The following is a 13,400-nucleotide window of genomic DNA, read 5'->3' as shown; positions in this document are numbered from 1 at the left end:
CAAATCAGTGTCCATCCCTGGGCTAGGAAACTAGAGCCATGCTGCGAACATCTAAACTGTCATAATGTACAAGCAGGCAGCTCAAAAGGAACAAAAACAAATCAAAAAACAAATAGAAAACCAAATACCAAGCAAGCCTTGATCATATCAGACTTTCATTTCCGAGTCAGAGAACAGGCATAAACTGAATGTCCATGCATTTAAAAAAAACGCACAAAACAATCAGACGACGATTTACAACTGTCATTTCAGAATTTATACGGGGGGGGTGGGTACAAGTATTAGGAGATTCTGCGTTTCATACACTTATGAAAAGGGGATGGGGGAGTCAATCATTTACACAAATATCTGGCTTAAACTCACTCCATGGATATCACACTTCAGTTCTAGAAAAACTGTTTAAACCACCTGAAAGTCCCAAAGACTCCCCTGACTCTCATACAACAGTACAGCCCCCCTCAAGGCTTTATGTGCCAGAGGAGATTGAGCACAAGCTTACTCTAGTAACAAGCATAGTCATTAGCTTACCTTGGTAGGTAACACTGAGTTCAAGATTTAAAAGACCAGCCATCAATGTCAGGAAATAAAATAACATGTCAGAATGATGCCCTTTAAAGATATTCAGTACCTCTGCATAATGTTGTACGTATCATTAGGTCTACATATATTGTTGAAAAAAGGTCCCCATGCCACAAAAACAATTTTGTTAATTGCTGTAAAGATTTTAGGCCAATTACATTTCTCAAGCCCAGGTGAGGAGCAAGCCCTTTACAAATAGTGTACAATAGCTAACGTACACGAAGGCTAAAGTATTTTAGGCCTTACTGTAGATCTCCTCATAAAGCCACAGTAATTGATCAGTAGCAGGGTGCGAGTCCCTCATTAATTGTAAACCACTCTTCCTCCTACCCCAGATATCTTGTGTAGGTCTTCCCTTATCGACAGAAACTGGCCAGACCCAAAAGATCAAAGCAGCCCAAAAGCTCAACACTGATTGAGAAACCACACGTTTAGAAGACAAGCTGACCCCCCTCCCTCTCCCTTGTTTGTCCTCTGCTCTGGCTGTGCAAGAGGAGTGTCCAATAATAACAAGGTCACCCAGATGAAAAGTCAGAAGTCTCTCTGCCCTCTTCTCAGTACCAGAATAAGTGATGACCAACCCCAGACTAAACTGAACAGTGAATGGCTTCAGTATTCGTTGTTAATCTCACATTAAGTGTTCATTTGACAGTACGTTTTGGAATACTTGGCCGTATTATTGAAATTCTCCAAATGACCAAAAATAGAAATTCATTTCAGATAGCACATGAAGAAAGGGAGGAAAAAAAAATCCTTCTATATGAACACCCACACACTAGGCAACGCAAGCTTAAAACAAAAAATGTAATTCAAATTGAGACTGTTTTGGAAGAGGCAAAGGAAATCCTTAAAAATAGAAAACATTTCAATTGGACTTATTTTTGGGATTATACGAATAGTAGACAAAACAAAAACTTCAAAATAAAGAGTTTGGCTAATAAAGCATCCGTCACTGCAGTCAAAGTTGACACAGAGGGGATACAGATAAAAAGTATTGTAATCTGCTCCGCCTCTACACATCCCCCCCATGGCCATAATTGAGCTGTATTGCTGCTGTTACAGTCAGGACAATCACCAATAGTTACTGTAAGTCCAATGCAGAACCATACAGACATTCACAACGTATTTTGTGGGTCTGGAGAGAGGTTAAGATAGAGAAAACAAGATTGCCCTGTGAGGATTGCTGTGAATAAGACCTCCTCGTTCCTTTACAAAAACATTCATCTTCACAGAGAGTTGCCAAGTCTTTATTCAGTGAATTGTTTTTTAAAAAAAAAAGCAGCTGCTAGCAGGAGGGATAGACAGCAATACCTGGCAATGTATGTACAAACAGGACTGAAGTACAACAACCGACATTGGTGTAACTTCTGGGTACTCTACACAGCCAACCTCTTTATTTTATTATTCAATCAGCCTCAACCTTCCTGTCAATGAGCTTCAAATGGAAGTATAAAACCATTGTATTGAGGAGGACAAAGCATCAATTGTACAAATAGTTTTTCTTTTGCCAACTTTGGAATCGTCTCCGTGAGGACCAGCATTTTCATCTGAGTGCCGTATATAAACCCCCTCTGGCCAACAAGATGGGAAGGTCAACAGCCAGACCGGTGAAACCTAAGCACCCTCTTTAGGCAGTGCAAGCCTACTGGTTTTATTCTCGAGAGGTTTACATTGAATATACATCTATACTGTATACGTTTTTATTTTACAATATTCCCTGAAAGCCGACTGGGGCCGCTGAGTGTCATACAGAAACCTGAACAAATGACAAAAGAAAAAAAAAAAAAAAGTGACGATGATGATGATGATGCAAGGAAACAAAATTGAGACGTTTCATCCACCGAAGGAGACGTTAAAAACTTTCTGACTGAAAGCAGAAGGAAACCAAGGAATCCGGTCGCAGTTTTTTTTGTTTTGAGTTTTTTCGGTTTTGTGTTGTGTTGTTGCCCCACCCACCCCCACACTCCCGCCCCACAAAATGTTCCACTCGCTGGTCACACACATTCTCCATGTACTGCAGCCTCGCCTTCTGTGGACAGGACACACAACAGTCATTGCTTTAGATCAGGGTGTTCTCAGACCATCTTGGCTTTGGGGGGGACTGTGGAAAACACCTCATGTAATAGGGGTTCCCAAATTAAAATGTAATTAAAGGAAAAAGCAATATAAAATAAAAATAATGGCAGTAAATAAACCAGTGGTACACAAATCTGTTCCCAGAGGGTCATCCTATAGGTCTTATACAGCTCTTATTCAACAGGGCAACGCTGCTTCAAAAGATATTTATCAGCACCTCTTACATCATTTATAGTCCTGCCTTGGGATGGGATGGGCTGAAGACGCTCCTGTACACAGTACGATACATTCATTTTCACCATTTCATTGTATTGTTCAAATTTATTTAATTAGAATACCAGGGCAAATCAGTTATAAATAATCCCAGGCAACAGGTATCCCCTGACTGAGAGCAGCGCCGGACAGAGAGGTGTTAAACCCTGCCGTGGGACCTGATTCATTGTGTTAACCAAATGTGGGGCACTGTGGGTTTAAATAGCCAATTGTAATCGTGTTAGATAGATGGGATATGTACTGTCTGTAAGTGGAAAATTAATAGGAAAACGCCACCTGTTCACCACGTGATTGTTATTCTGGATGTAGGCCATAGCGACTTGGTGGAAAAGCACAGACCAATGCCTAGGGTGTGGCAAGGGACCTCACCTATGTCAGCTTCTTTGCTTTGTTGTAGAGCGAATCCACTACTTTGCTCATGTTCTGAATGGTCTCAAGAGCTGCTTCGTATGTTTTATCTACTGGAGGCTCATCGAAAATAATCAGCACCCCCTCCCCCTGGTCCAGAATCCCTGAGAGAGAGAGAGAGAGAGAGAGACAGACAGACAAAAAGAGAGAGACATTCAGAACATGGGAGTCAAGATAGTGATGTGACCCTGCCAACACAGGACCACCAAAGGTACACTCCTGAAAAGACCCAAAAACATGACATTTATATATTTAAATAAATATAAATCAATAGGAAATTAATAATTAATCTTAGGATTCTGCTCAGGAGTCGGCAAGCAAGGAGCAGTAAACTGTTGAGAGCACATTCTGGCTAATGGGGGTTATAGCTGGAGAGGTTTGGGAGTGATCTATGTAAGCTACTGTAGAGGTCCGAGGCACTGGCAGCATAGCCGAAAGTGGAAGAGCTGTGGAACTGGAGGAAGAGCTGGAGCTGAGGGGGTCTGGGAAAGACATAGTATTCAAGCAGCAAGGGCACTAAAGAAGTAACCATGACCATTCTGGTTTGGCAGATAGGAAAGGCAGGGAAAATGTAATCGGAGAAGAGTAGAAAACGTCCGTTACCGTGAAATTTCGCGTCCAGAATCATCTGTGACAGTTTCCTCTCAACGTCGCCCTGAAAAGGAGGAGCACACTGTAAGGGGCCATGAACAGGGAGTCAGGTTCTTCCCGAGAAGAGGGAAGGGTGGACACAAGGACAGAACAGGACACGGCCAGGTCCTGCTTACATTGAGCACATGCGTATTTTGGTATATAAAGTTTTCTAGGGGAAAAAAATAATAATTCTTGCTGCTCAGAAGACTATGGGTGATTTCTGGAAAAATACTTAATTTGAAGTGTTGGTAATCACAATTAGAATATTATAATAAAGGGGACTGACACCTTTGTTAACATTAGTCAAATTAGATGCAAACGGTCAGCATGCCATTTCCCAATGAGTCAATGTGCCGCATATAGCAGACAAGGTCTCTCGTTGGCTCCGTTTCATGCCCCTCAGCAGAGCTATTTAAGGAGTCTTACCTTTGGGAGTTTGATGAGGGTTGATATGTGTTCTATCTGCAAAAGAGAAGGAAATTGACATTTTAATTTTGGAGGGAACAATCAAAACAAATCGAGAATGAGATACCAAGAACTGCAGCAACACTGTAATATTAGCCTTTCCTAAAATCAACATCCTTCCCCCTACCAACATCAGAGAGTGTGTGTAGGGTTTGCAGGTGTGGCGGCTGGGGGGTGAAGAAAAACCTATATCATGGCTCGGTCTCACAGGGTCATAGCAGCTGGAGCCCTTACCTGCACTCTGGAGAAGGGCTCGATGACACGGATCAGGTTCTGCTCCAGAAGGTTGTCATAGAGCTTGGCCAGGTGAGTGCTGATGATGGGGTCGTCCCTCAGCTCTGCCCTGTACTCTGTCAGTGCCTGGCAGAGAGAGACCTCAGTCACACACTGGAGAAAACGGTCTCTTTTACACTACACACGCATGGCGGGGGGGCATTATAAATGAAGGGAGCACACTCAGAAAGCACCAATCACAACATGAAAGAAGGACGCACCTTGTGAATACTGCTTTTGGAAAGAAAATCATATATTAAAATCAGTGCCTTGTCTATCAAGCGCAATTAAACCCAAGTAACTGGCCAGAACAATAGTTGTAATAAACAGAAATGGCCTCACCTTTTCAAAGTCTGCCAACGATCTGTTCTTGCTGGCTTGCGCAACACACTTGAGTGCGTCTGTCTGCAGGAGAGGGAGAGAACAGGTTAGCAGATCCACACTCTGCCCAACAGCCTCAGTAACAGGAGGGCTGTAGTCACTTCAGTTTAAATCAGTCTGAAGACTGATTTCTCAGCAAACATCAAACAGGACAAGATGCATTTGGGCTCTGACTCAAGTCTGCATTTTGGGGAAGTTCACATTGATATTTCCTGGGACTCAATCACTCACATGGACACAGTCATCTCTTCAGTCAAGCACTGCATTCCCTCAATTCCACTAATTTCCCCGATTCCTAGAAAGATGTACTTCTGATGTCAGTATTTCTGGTTCTAATTAGGATACTGGAGACTTACTGGTAATTAAAGCTATGCCCAATGAAGGGCAAATTACTCTTCTTAGCAGATTAGTGTAAGGGCATAGCACTGTGCCAAAACAGCTGTTTGAGCTTCGGTGAGATGGGAGAGCTCCACAGTGAGGCCAGAGAGCTCACAATGCTCGCACAGAAGCCCATCAGAGTGCAGAGTGCAGCAAGGGAAGCTTCTGTAATAGCATTACAGTCAGATAGGAATAAAAGCAACACAACAGCCGAACCAGATGCAATCTCGGGCTTTAAACTTGGGCGCAGAGGGGGAACGTACCTGTCGCCCAGCATATCGCAAAGCTAGTTTGCCGCTGATCAAAGCCTGCACATCCTCTGGCCTGCAAATCAAACAAAACAGTCAGATCCCCCAAATTAGTTTCATGTGCCGGATCCAATAGAAGAAAGATGAAAACCGGCACAATCAGTCATTATAATAATCATAACAATAATACAAATAATTACAGATCTCATAGGGTCTCAAGAGTAGGAACTCCAGCTGTCTGTGTGCTGATAAGACTATTCACTATGTGGTGAAATGCTGTACCCCAAAAACAAATTTTCTGTATATACCAAAAAAACTGGGTGGTAAGATCTCAATTTATCTGCAGCTGTGAGTTGCTCCACAGGGATGGGAGCAACAGTTGTGAAACAAGTGACTGGGGTCATGAAGTCACACTGGAGCTGTGTCCATCTAATGCAGCTAAAGCCACCCAAGAAAGCAGCTGAGGAAGAGCTGCTCATTAATACAAATGTTTTAAGTGAGGTTTTTAATACAGGCAAGAGAATGAAAAATGCTGTTTTTAGTTTTTTGGTACACAACAGTAAAGATATGCAAGTCTGGATGTCTTGTGTCCATCAGCACTTACAAGTTGAGCATGATCTTGCAGAGAAGCATGTATTTGAGGGCCGTGATGGCACGGGGGCTGTCGATGGAGTCGTAGCCCTCAAATGCCTCATAGAAGTAGGAGTAGGCCGTCTTCCAGTCCTTCTCCTCAGCGGCGTGAATGATCCCTGAGGAGGAGAGAGGAATGTGGGGTCAGTGCCATGAGACAAGACACATGCATGTTTCCAAATTCACCTGTTTCTTATCAGATATCATGGCTTAGAGCTCCTTAAATGTACACACCACAATACTTAAACACAAAGTTTTTGGTTTAAAGCAATATATTCCTTCTTGAAAGTCATCAATGAGTCTTATCTTTTACATGAATTTAAACTGTCAGCATGTGAATGTGTACGTTTATTCATTTGTAAATTATACTAAATTAAACCATAAAGATCCAGATAAGGCCTTCCTGTGAAGGTCTCTTCCCCCCCCCCCCAAACAGGTCCCATGCCTTTGGGGGAAAAAATAAATGAATAAATAAAAGACACTTTTTGAGGACATCAAAGACATGAAAGCACAGCTTCACTCGCGTGCGTTTCCTGTGTGTAAGCAGGTCTCGAACATTGCAACAGTAAACAGGCTGTTCCTCTGGGCAGCTGAGCCCAGTGTCACGTGGTCCATGTCAACTCCAGGGAGGTTCACAAGGGCCAGGCTCGCCAACAACCAACAACCCACTGCTCAACCCAAATCGATAAGGACACAGTCCATCAGATTTTTCCTTTAATTTTTTGTTGCTGGTACATTTGTGAAGACTGCACTGGCAGAAAGGATTCTCTCCCTATCTGACTGTCGACAACTTGATTCGTGACCCGAATTGAACAAGACCCCTTTTAGTCTGTACCATGGATGTTATGAGTGCAATCTAAATATCGGATACCCTGCAGTTCTGCACCTGTGGGCATTTTCGCTCCGGTCCTGTATTATAAACTGTAGGATTAACAACTGTGTTGTGTGCAATGAAAAGTGCTGTAGGTTTTAAAATAAACATGCAGTTGCTGTCAGGATCATAACCCAGGACTGCTGTGACTCTCTGTGTCCTGCAGCTGAGAGACGCATCACCACCGTCATGCTGCGCCACCCTGCTCTTACCTGACTGCATGTCTAGGGCTGCCTGCAGCTTGGGCGGGCAGTAAATGGCATTGGCAGTGGTCCTGGCAGAGGTGAGAGCTGCCCGCGCCTTGGGCAGGTTGCTGAGAGCATGGTACGTCTTGCTCTCCAGCAGCTGAACCTCCACCAGCAGAGCCTTGTCATCCATCTTCTTCAGCTCCTGCAGAAGCTGAGACCCTGGAGAGAGAGAGAGTTAGGAAGAGTGACAAAGGACAGAGACAAGTAATAGGATTTGATATGAATGTTGCATTTTAATCAGAATGTTTCTTTAAATGGGCTTGCTTTTGTTATTAAATTACACATTTTTCTTCCTGTATAGAATTGCTTAGAAGATAATTAAAAACAGAAATGAATGTGTTTACATAACTGCAGATTTCAAAATCATCCTCGTTGGTTGAATGCAGAAATCAGTAAATCATGGAATCAAGACTTTTCGAAACCCTCACTAAACCACCAAGAACAGGGACTTAACAGACTTTTGTATGCAACGAGCAGGAGAGAGCAATCCACTGGACTTTCATTCATTGAAATCGGTCAGTGTTAAGATGCCAAAGTCTGTCATTTCAGATAAATTAGAGATGTGGGATTTGCCACCCTCTGTCCTGCATAACATTAACAGCATAATTCACACAGAAACCTGTAAGCTCACAGGAACCTAACATAATTTGAATGAAGGTAATACTTACATAACTACAATTACTTAAGATTTAATATTTTACCAATCATACTTAAGGCTGTTTTAGAGAGGATAATTTTTTTGAAACTGTAAACAAACACACGCACTAGTATTCAAACCGATTAAAAATAAAATGTATTATTTTTAGTCTGGAACACAGAAGATTAAATGGGGACTTAATACAGGTATTCAACATCCTAAAAGGTATTGGCCAATTCAATCCAAAGAACCTAGCAACACAAATGGAGACCGAGCTGAAAAGCTTTGAAAGCAGAAAGCAGTGCGCCAGTGGTCTAGAATAAACTCCCTAGCCATGGTAACACACAATAAGAGATTAGACATGAGTCTCAGTTTATGTTACTAGCAAACCAAATGAGTGTGACAGGTGGAATGGATAGGAATTGAAACTAGATAAAGAGGGGGGGGGGAAACAGCTAAGATTGCTTTATGCTGCTGTGCGGTTTAATAGCTTTATGTCCAGCAACATTCCCACAACTCACCGAGCAACAGGGCCTCTTGATACCTCTTGGTGTCGAAATACAGTGAAACCAGACGGGCCTGGGCAGATAAACAGACAAAGACAAGTCAGCATAACTAGCTCCTCTGGTATCCTCCTAATAACCTTAAGATATGGACAGCCAGGTGTCACTAGGTGTAAACATCAGATTCATATCCCAGAGTGAATAACCCAAACAGTACAGCACAGCGAGGGATTCAGAGGTGCGGTGTGTGCAGTGGAGGGAAGGGACAGTGCCCACCTCCAGAGCTTGGCGCAGGAAGGTTCTCTTCTCGGACTTGGCCCACTCGATGCACTCCAGGCAGAGCTCCACCTCCTGCCCTGTGGCCGCTTCCATGTCAAGGAACAGGTCCAGCAGAGAGCGCACAAGGCGGGCCGCCTTGGCCTTGCTGATGGAGTTGAGGAACGGCCGCACATACTTCAGCAGGCCGCCCAGCTCTGCGGCAGGTGGAGGGAAGGTAGGAATCAGAGTCCTGACAAACAGGTCTACACAATCCTGGCCCCAGTGTGCCCAGTGTATTTTTGTAACATTGTCACCGTCAATTGATTCCATTAAACGGTTTAATTAGTGAAATAAAAATGTACCATGGGTTCAAGGTATTCAGTGATTGGGGATTGATAGACCTATAACAGGTGCAGGATTGTGGCTCTCCAGGAACAGGATATACAATATAGGGTAAACACTGCTCAAGCAGACATCACTCCTACACTTCACTGCTACATGTACTGTATCTGTAGTGCATCTGAATCTAACTGGCTTTTTTTTTTTCTTTCCTTTATGCTGTATTAAAGGTGCTTTTCTGAATGATAAGCATTCGTACAAAGGCCACAAAACAAACTGAAGTAAACTAACCCAAATTCATACTCCTCTTTAAGTGCTCCAGGGGGCATTGGGACTCCAGCTCTCAGAGTCCCCCAACAGGTGTAGGGAAGTAAACTATGTGTTTCTTTCATATGCAGTGCTATAATGAGGCTGACCAGATTGCTCCTACTGTGTGAACACCTCTCCTGCGCTGTGCCCCCGAGACACATTAACCGGCTTCCATTTCTAAGCTGGAGTTCCCGCTTCTGTGTCATGCTGCCAGGCTTACCTGCAGCCTGCCCAGTCTTGGCCAGCAGACCCCCCAGCTCCAGGATGCTCTGCTCTTTGACTCGAACTGCCTCCTCATCGCTCTCCTGGATGTCTCGCTTCACTGTAGAAGCAACAGGAAAAGCGTACATTAAAACATGTTTTCTTTTTACTTGTATCAGATTTAAACACTGTAAATTCCATTTGCAATAACCATTGAGAGCTGCAAACCAAAAGCTAGGAAACTTAAGACTGGAGTGCTTATTCGGTTATTTTGTTTTCTTAACAGGATAAATTAGGTTGATCAGGGACAAATTCACACTTCCTTTTGAAGGAATTTCCACTAGATACAAGTTATGCACATTGCTATAAATGTATAATTAAAATTAGTGCATTTTAATTAGGTAATAGCACAATGGATATTTCAATTACGGCATTAAAGAAAATTCAGCATTAGTTCTATTAATTGTTATACTAATTTATTCAGTATAATAAGTGCAGTGAACTACAAAGGAATGATGTTAAAGGCAGAGGGCTGCTGTGGTGCGGTTCGTTGAGAAATACACAGCAAGTGTTTTCTTTGATCCATCAAATCTGGGTTGATGCAAAGAAACAACTCTCCATAACAAACAAAACCATCATTAAGTCTAGACCAATCACCACCTGTGAGGGAATTGCAGATTTACTCTGCTATAACTTATTAGTAAATCTGAGGGAAGATCTATCATTGCTTTCAAATCATCCTTAAGGCAAACACATAATTTACAAGCAGCCACAGTGATGCCCCATGTGGTAACCCAGTCTAGTGCCACTCTGACCATGTTTCAAGGGTTAAGCAGTGATAACCTATGGACACAAGGAAGCGCAAGGGATCGCTTCTAGTTGCAGGTCCAGGCTGGTGTGTGTTTTGCCAGCACTGTAGTAAAGAAATGACCTGAATTACAACACAAACAGAGGCAAGAGTCAAGCAGCACTCATGACTCCAACATGACAACAATTCACTCGAATTGGAATACAAACACCGCAACTTTGAAATATAATATTGCGGTTGTATTAGCCAACTGTCCAAAGCTGTAGCCCAAACTCCAGTGTACACAAGATAAATAGTTTGCAGCTACAAAAAGTTACTAACATGCCTTTGACATTATACAACAGCATTAATATTGATAATATATGATCAGTCTCACTGTATTGCAACATCTAACACTATTGGTGCTGTTTATAATAAAAAAAATAATCATCACTTTTAATATACCAAACTCAAGGAAGGTCAGAATGTTTTAAAGGAATCAGCAAGGCTTTGCTTTTGATTTAAGCTCTTTGAGCAGTTTCGAGTTTTCCACTGAAGTATTGTGCACTTAAATTAAATGTCATTTAACACATAGTATACTATAATCTCATTTTAACATGGTATTTGCTGTTATTTTTAATAAGATTTAATCCTGGATCACTTTGACTTAAAACACAAGAACCCCCTGTCATTTCCAGGTTCCAAAACAGGCTCCCACAGAGCAGATGTGTCAAACAATGACTGGCAAAACAAGCTGGACAGATTTCAAAATCCCCCCCATGAATAGTACTTATGTAAGGTTGTATTGATAATCAATGACTAAGTCTCATAGATCCCTGCTAATTAAACAGGTGCATGACCCACACCTCGAACCCCAGCCATCATCATGACTTGAGAGAAAGTGGGCTCTTGCAACAACACAGACCCCCTGAAAAGACAACGCTGTGACGGCTCAGAGGCTCACAAATGACGTCATCGTGTAATGCGATACAAGACGAGAATCGAAGGGTTATATTTTCGCAAAAAACGTGAATTTGATTCATACAACAGGCTATCAAACCGATTACCCTCTTTATAAAGTCATACAGTCACATTTCTCAGCACCAAATCCCAATGCTGGAAATACAAAAAGTTATTTCAAGGAGAACTATCTTCCACGTTCATTCCTGCACAGTACTGTACTGCTTCGGATATTAGCTGCACATCTACATGCAATTTCATTACGCTTTCGGGGGGTTATTTCAAGTTTCAAACTCCAATTGGCTCATTAATTCTTGCTCTGGATCCAGGCAACATGGCACTGTAAGGTGCGAAGACAGTTGGGTAGTAAAGCTTGCTATGATTGCAACTGTGAGTCAGGGATATCCTTCCTACACGCTTCCCCCCACAAAAAAGCTACGCAATAAATAATAAAATCTGATTTTATATCAAATAGGTTGTAAGCGTTGTCTAATGTATTGGAAGATGGATAATTAAGTACAAATCGGTCATTAAAAATATATAGCAATAAGAACAGGAAGTGCCTCTTGTGGGCAGAGAGATGCCGTTATTTCGTTAGAGGTCTGTGATCCTGAAATCGGTGACTGCTTTCGGACAGAGCAACGCCAAAGCATCCCAGCTCACTATTGGACACCGGGTTTTATTGTGAAAAATGTTTTTGTAGTCGGAGAAATGTAACTTTATTGACACAGCCTCCCCCCCATTCCTGGCCTACTCTCCGTTTCTCACACCGTGAGTCAGCAGCAACCTAACCGGCTCCCGGCTGCCCATGCCCCGCCATCCGAGCCTCCCAGGCCGAGGCAAGCCCACCACGACCCCCGACCAAACTCTCCCGCAGTCGGCCCCTTCCCGTGGTCCTTACCGATCGAGTGTAAAATATCGATGGACGCGTTGCGGTCCGTGCTGAGTAGAGACTGAGCCCGCTGGAACTCCACCACCGCCGCAGCCGCCATCTTACCGACTCGCTGACTGCCTGCCTCTACACAACAAACCCCACCGCGGCCGGAAATACCGCCCCCGAGGCACGACGGGAAATCGAGTACTTCTCTGGCTGAGGGCCGACGTCCTTTCGGGGCATTGTGGGAGTTGAAGTCGTGTGGCGAGGCGGACGCTGTGGGAGTTGTAGTCTAAAAACCATTCAATTTCCATGCGCGTTAAAACGTTATTTTGAAATGAAGTACTCCATACAATACTTTTGTTTTTAATTATCGTTTTCTTATCTTTGAAATTATTAATAATCCACACTGAAATTACCAACTCAATTTAGGTTGAGAAAGTACAAATATGTATTTTGCGTCGAATAAAGGTTGCGAGTTTAAGCTTTATATGTTATTTATATGTGATTTAATACATAATATTGAGCATGTACAACTTAAGTGAGCACGTTTTAGCACAAATATTCAATAATATTGTGGGGAACGGTGTACTACTACGCGTGTATGTGATTAGTTGATTATCACTTGTTATTAAACCTTCACATATGATAACAGATAACAGATTCTGAACTTACTAATAATGAAGGCATATGTGCACTGGTTAAACAAATGCACATTTCCATCCTATAGCAGGTAATCAACGGCCACACCAGTTTTAATTGTTGCCTGTATTCCTGCCGATCAGTGCAGTTGTTTTCTCTGGTCAAGGAGAAACAGCGGTTGATACCGGAGTGTTGTTTCCCCTTTAAAGCCATCACAGCTATTGTCTCCAGCCTTTCCCCCTTTAGGTCTGAATCCAATAGCTGTACGGTTTACCATTAAGAAATAGTAATAACAAATGTAACGATTAAGCAGGAGTGGAATGGAAATACTACTAGGAACCCCCGTCGTAATCAAACGTATTAATCTGGATTATGGATTAATATGTAACCATCACATTAATAAATGCAAGTGATATTGGTGTTCGTG

The 13,400-nt window shown here is 42.6% G+C and overlaps 1 protein-coding gene across 2 annotated transcripts; it reads right to left on the bottom strand.

The window, feature by feature from the left end:
• Window positions 1-1,804: 1,804 nt before the first annotated feature.
• LOC136743606 (26S proteasome non-ATPase regulatory subunit 11) lies at window positions 1,805-12,500 on the bottom strand. 2 transcript variants are annotated; one of them, XM_066698687.1, is made up of 13 exons: window positions 12,359-12,500; window positions 9,730-9,831; window positions 8,880-9,076; window positions 8,622-8,679; window positions 7,428-7,622; window positions 6,319-6,463; window positions 5,730-5,790; window positions 5,050-5,112; window positions 4,669-4,794; window positions 4,396-4,431; window positions 3,940-3,991; window positions 3,298-3,440; window positions 1,805-2,608 (listed from the first exon to the last, which is right to left on the bottom strand). In XM_066698687.1, exons 1-12 carry the CDS (start codon window positions 12,447-12,449, stop codon window positions 3,298-3,300), a joined length of 1,269 nt encoding a protein of 422 aa, XP_066554784.1. In that variant the 5' UTR covers window positions 12,450-12,500; the 3' UTR covers window positions 1,805-2,608. The 2 variants fall into 2 exon arrangements, with proteins under 2 accessions (XP_066554784.1, XP_066554785.1); XM_066698688.1 differs by having other exon boundaries at window positions 1,805-2,605.
• Between the last annotated feature and the right edge of the window lie 900 nt (window positions 12,501-13,400).

This window comes from Amia ocellicauda, chromosome 3 (genome assembly GCF_036373705.1).
Source record: "Amia ocellicauda isolate fAmiCal2 chromosome 3, fAmiCal2.hap1, whole genome shotgun sequence".
Lineage (NCBI taxonomy): Eukaryota > Metazoa > Chordata > Actinopteri > Amiiformes > Amiidae > Amia > Amia ocellicauda.
This window is presented reverse-complemented; position numbering and strand designations above follow the sequence as displayed.

What these genes read in the sequence shown, in the direction of transcription:
- LOC136743606 (XM_066698687.1), bottom strand. Translation starts at nt 12,449, where the DNA reads ATGGCGGCTGCGGCGGTGGTGGAGTTCCAGCGGGCTCAGTCTCTACTC. An exon ending in CGATATTTTACACTCGATCG is followed by an intron (nt 9,832 to 12,358) that starts GTAAGGACCACG and finishes TTGCTTCTACAG; the next exon opens with TGAAGCGAGACATCCAGGAG. An exon ending in TCAAGAGGCCCTGTTGCTCG is followed by an intron (nt 7,623 to 8,621) that starts GTGAGTTGTGGG and finishes CTCTCTCTCCAG; the next exon opens with GGTCTCAGCTTCTGCAGGAG.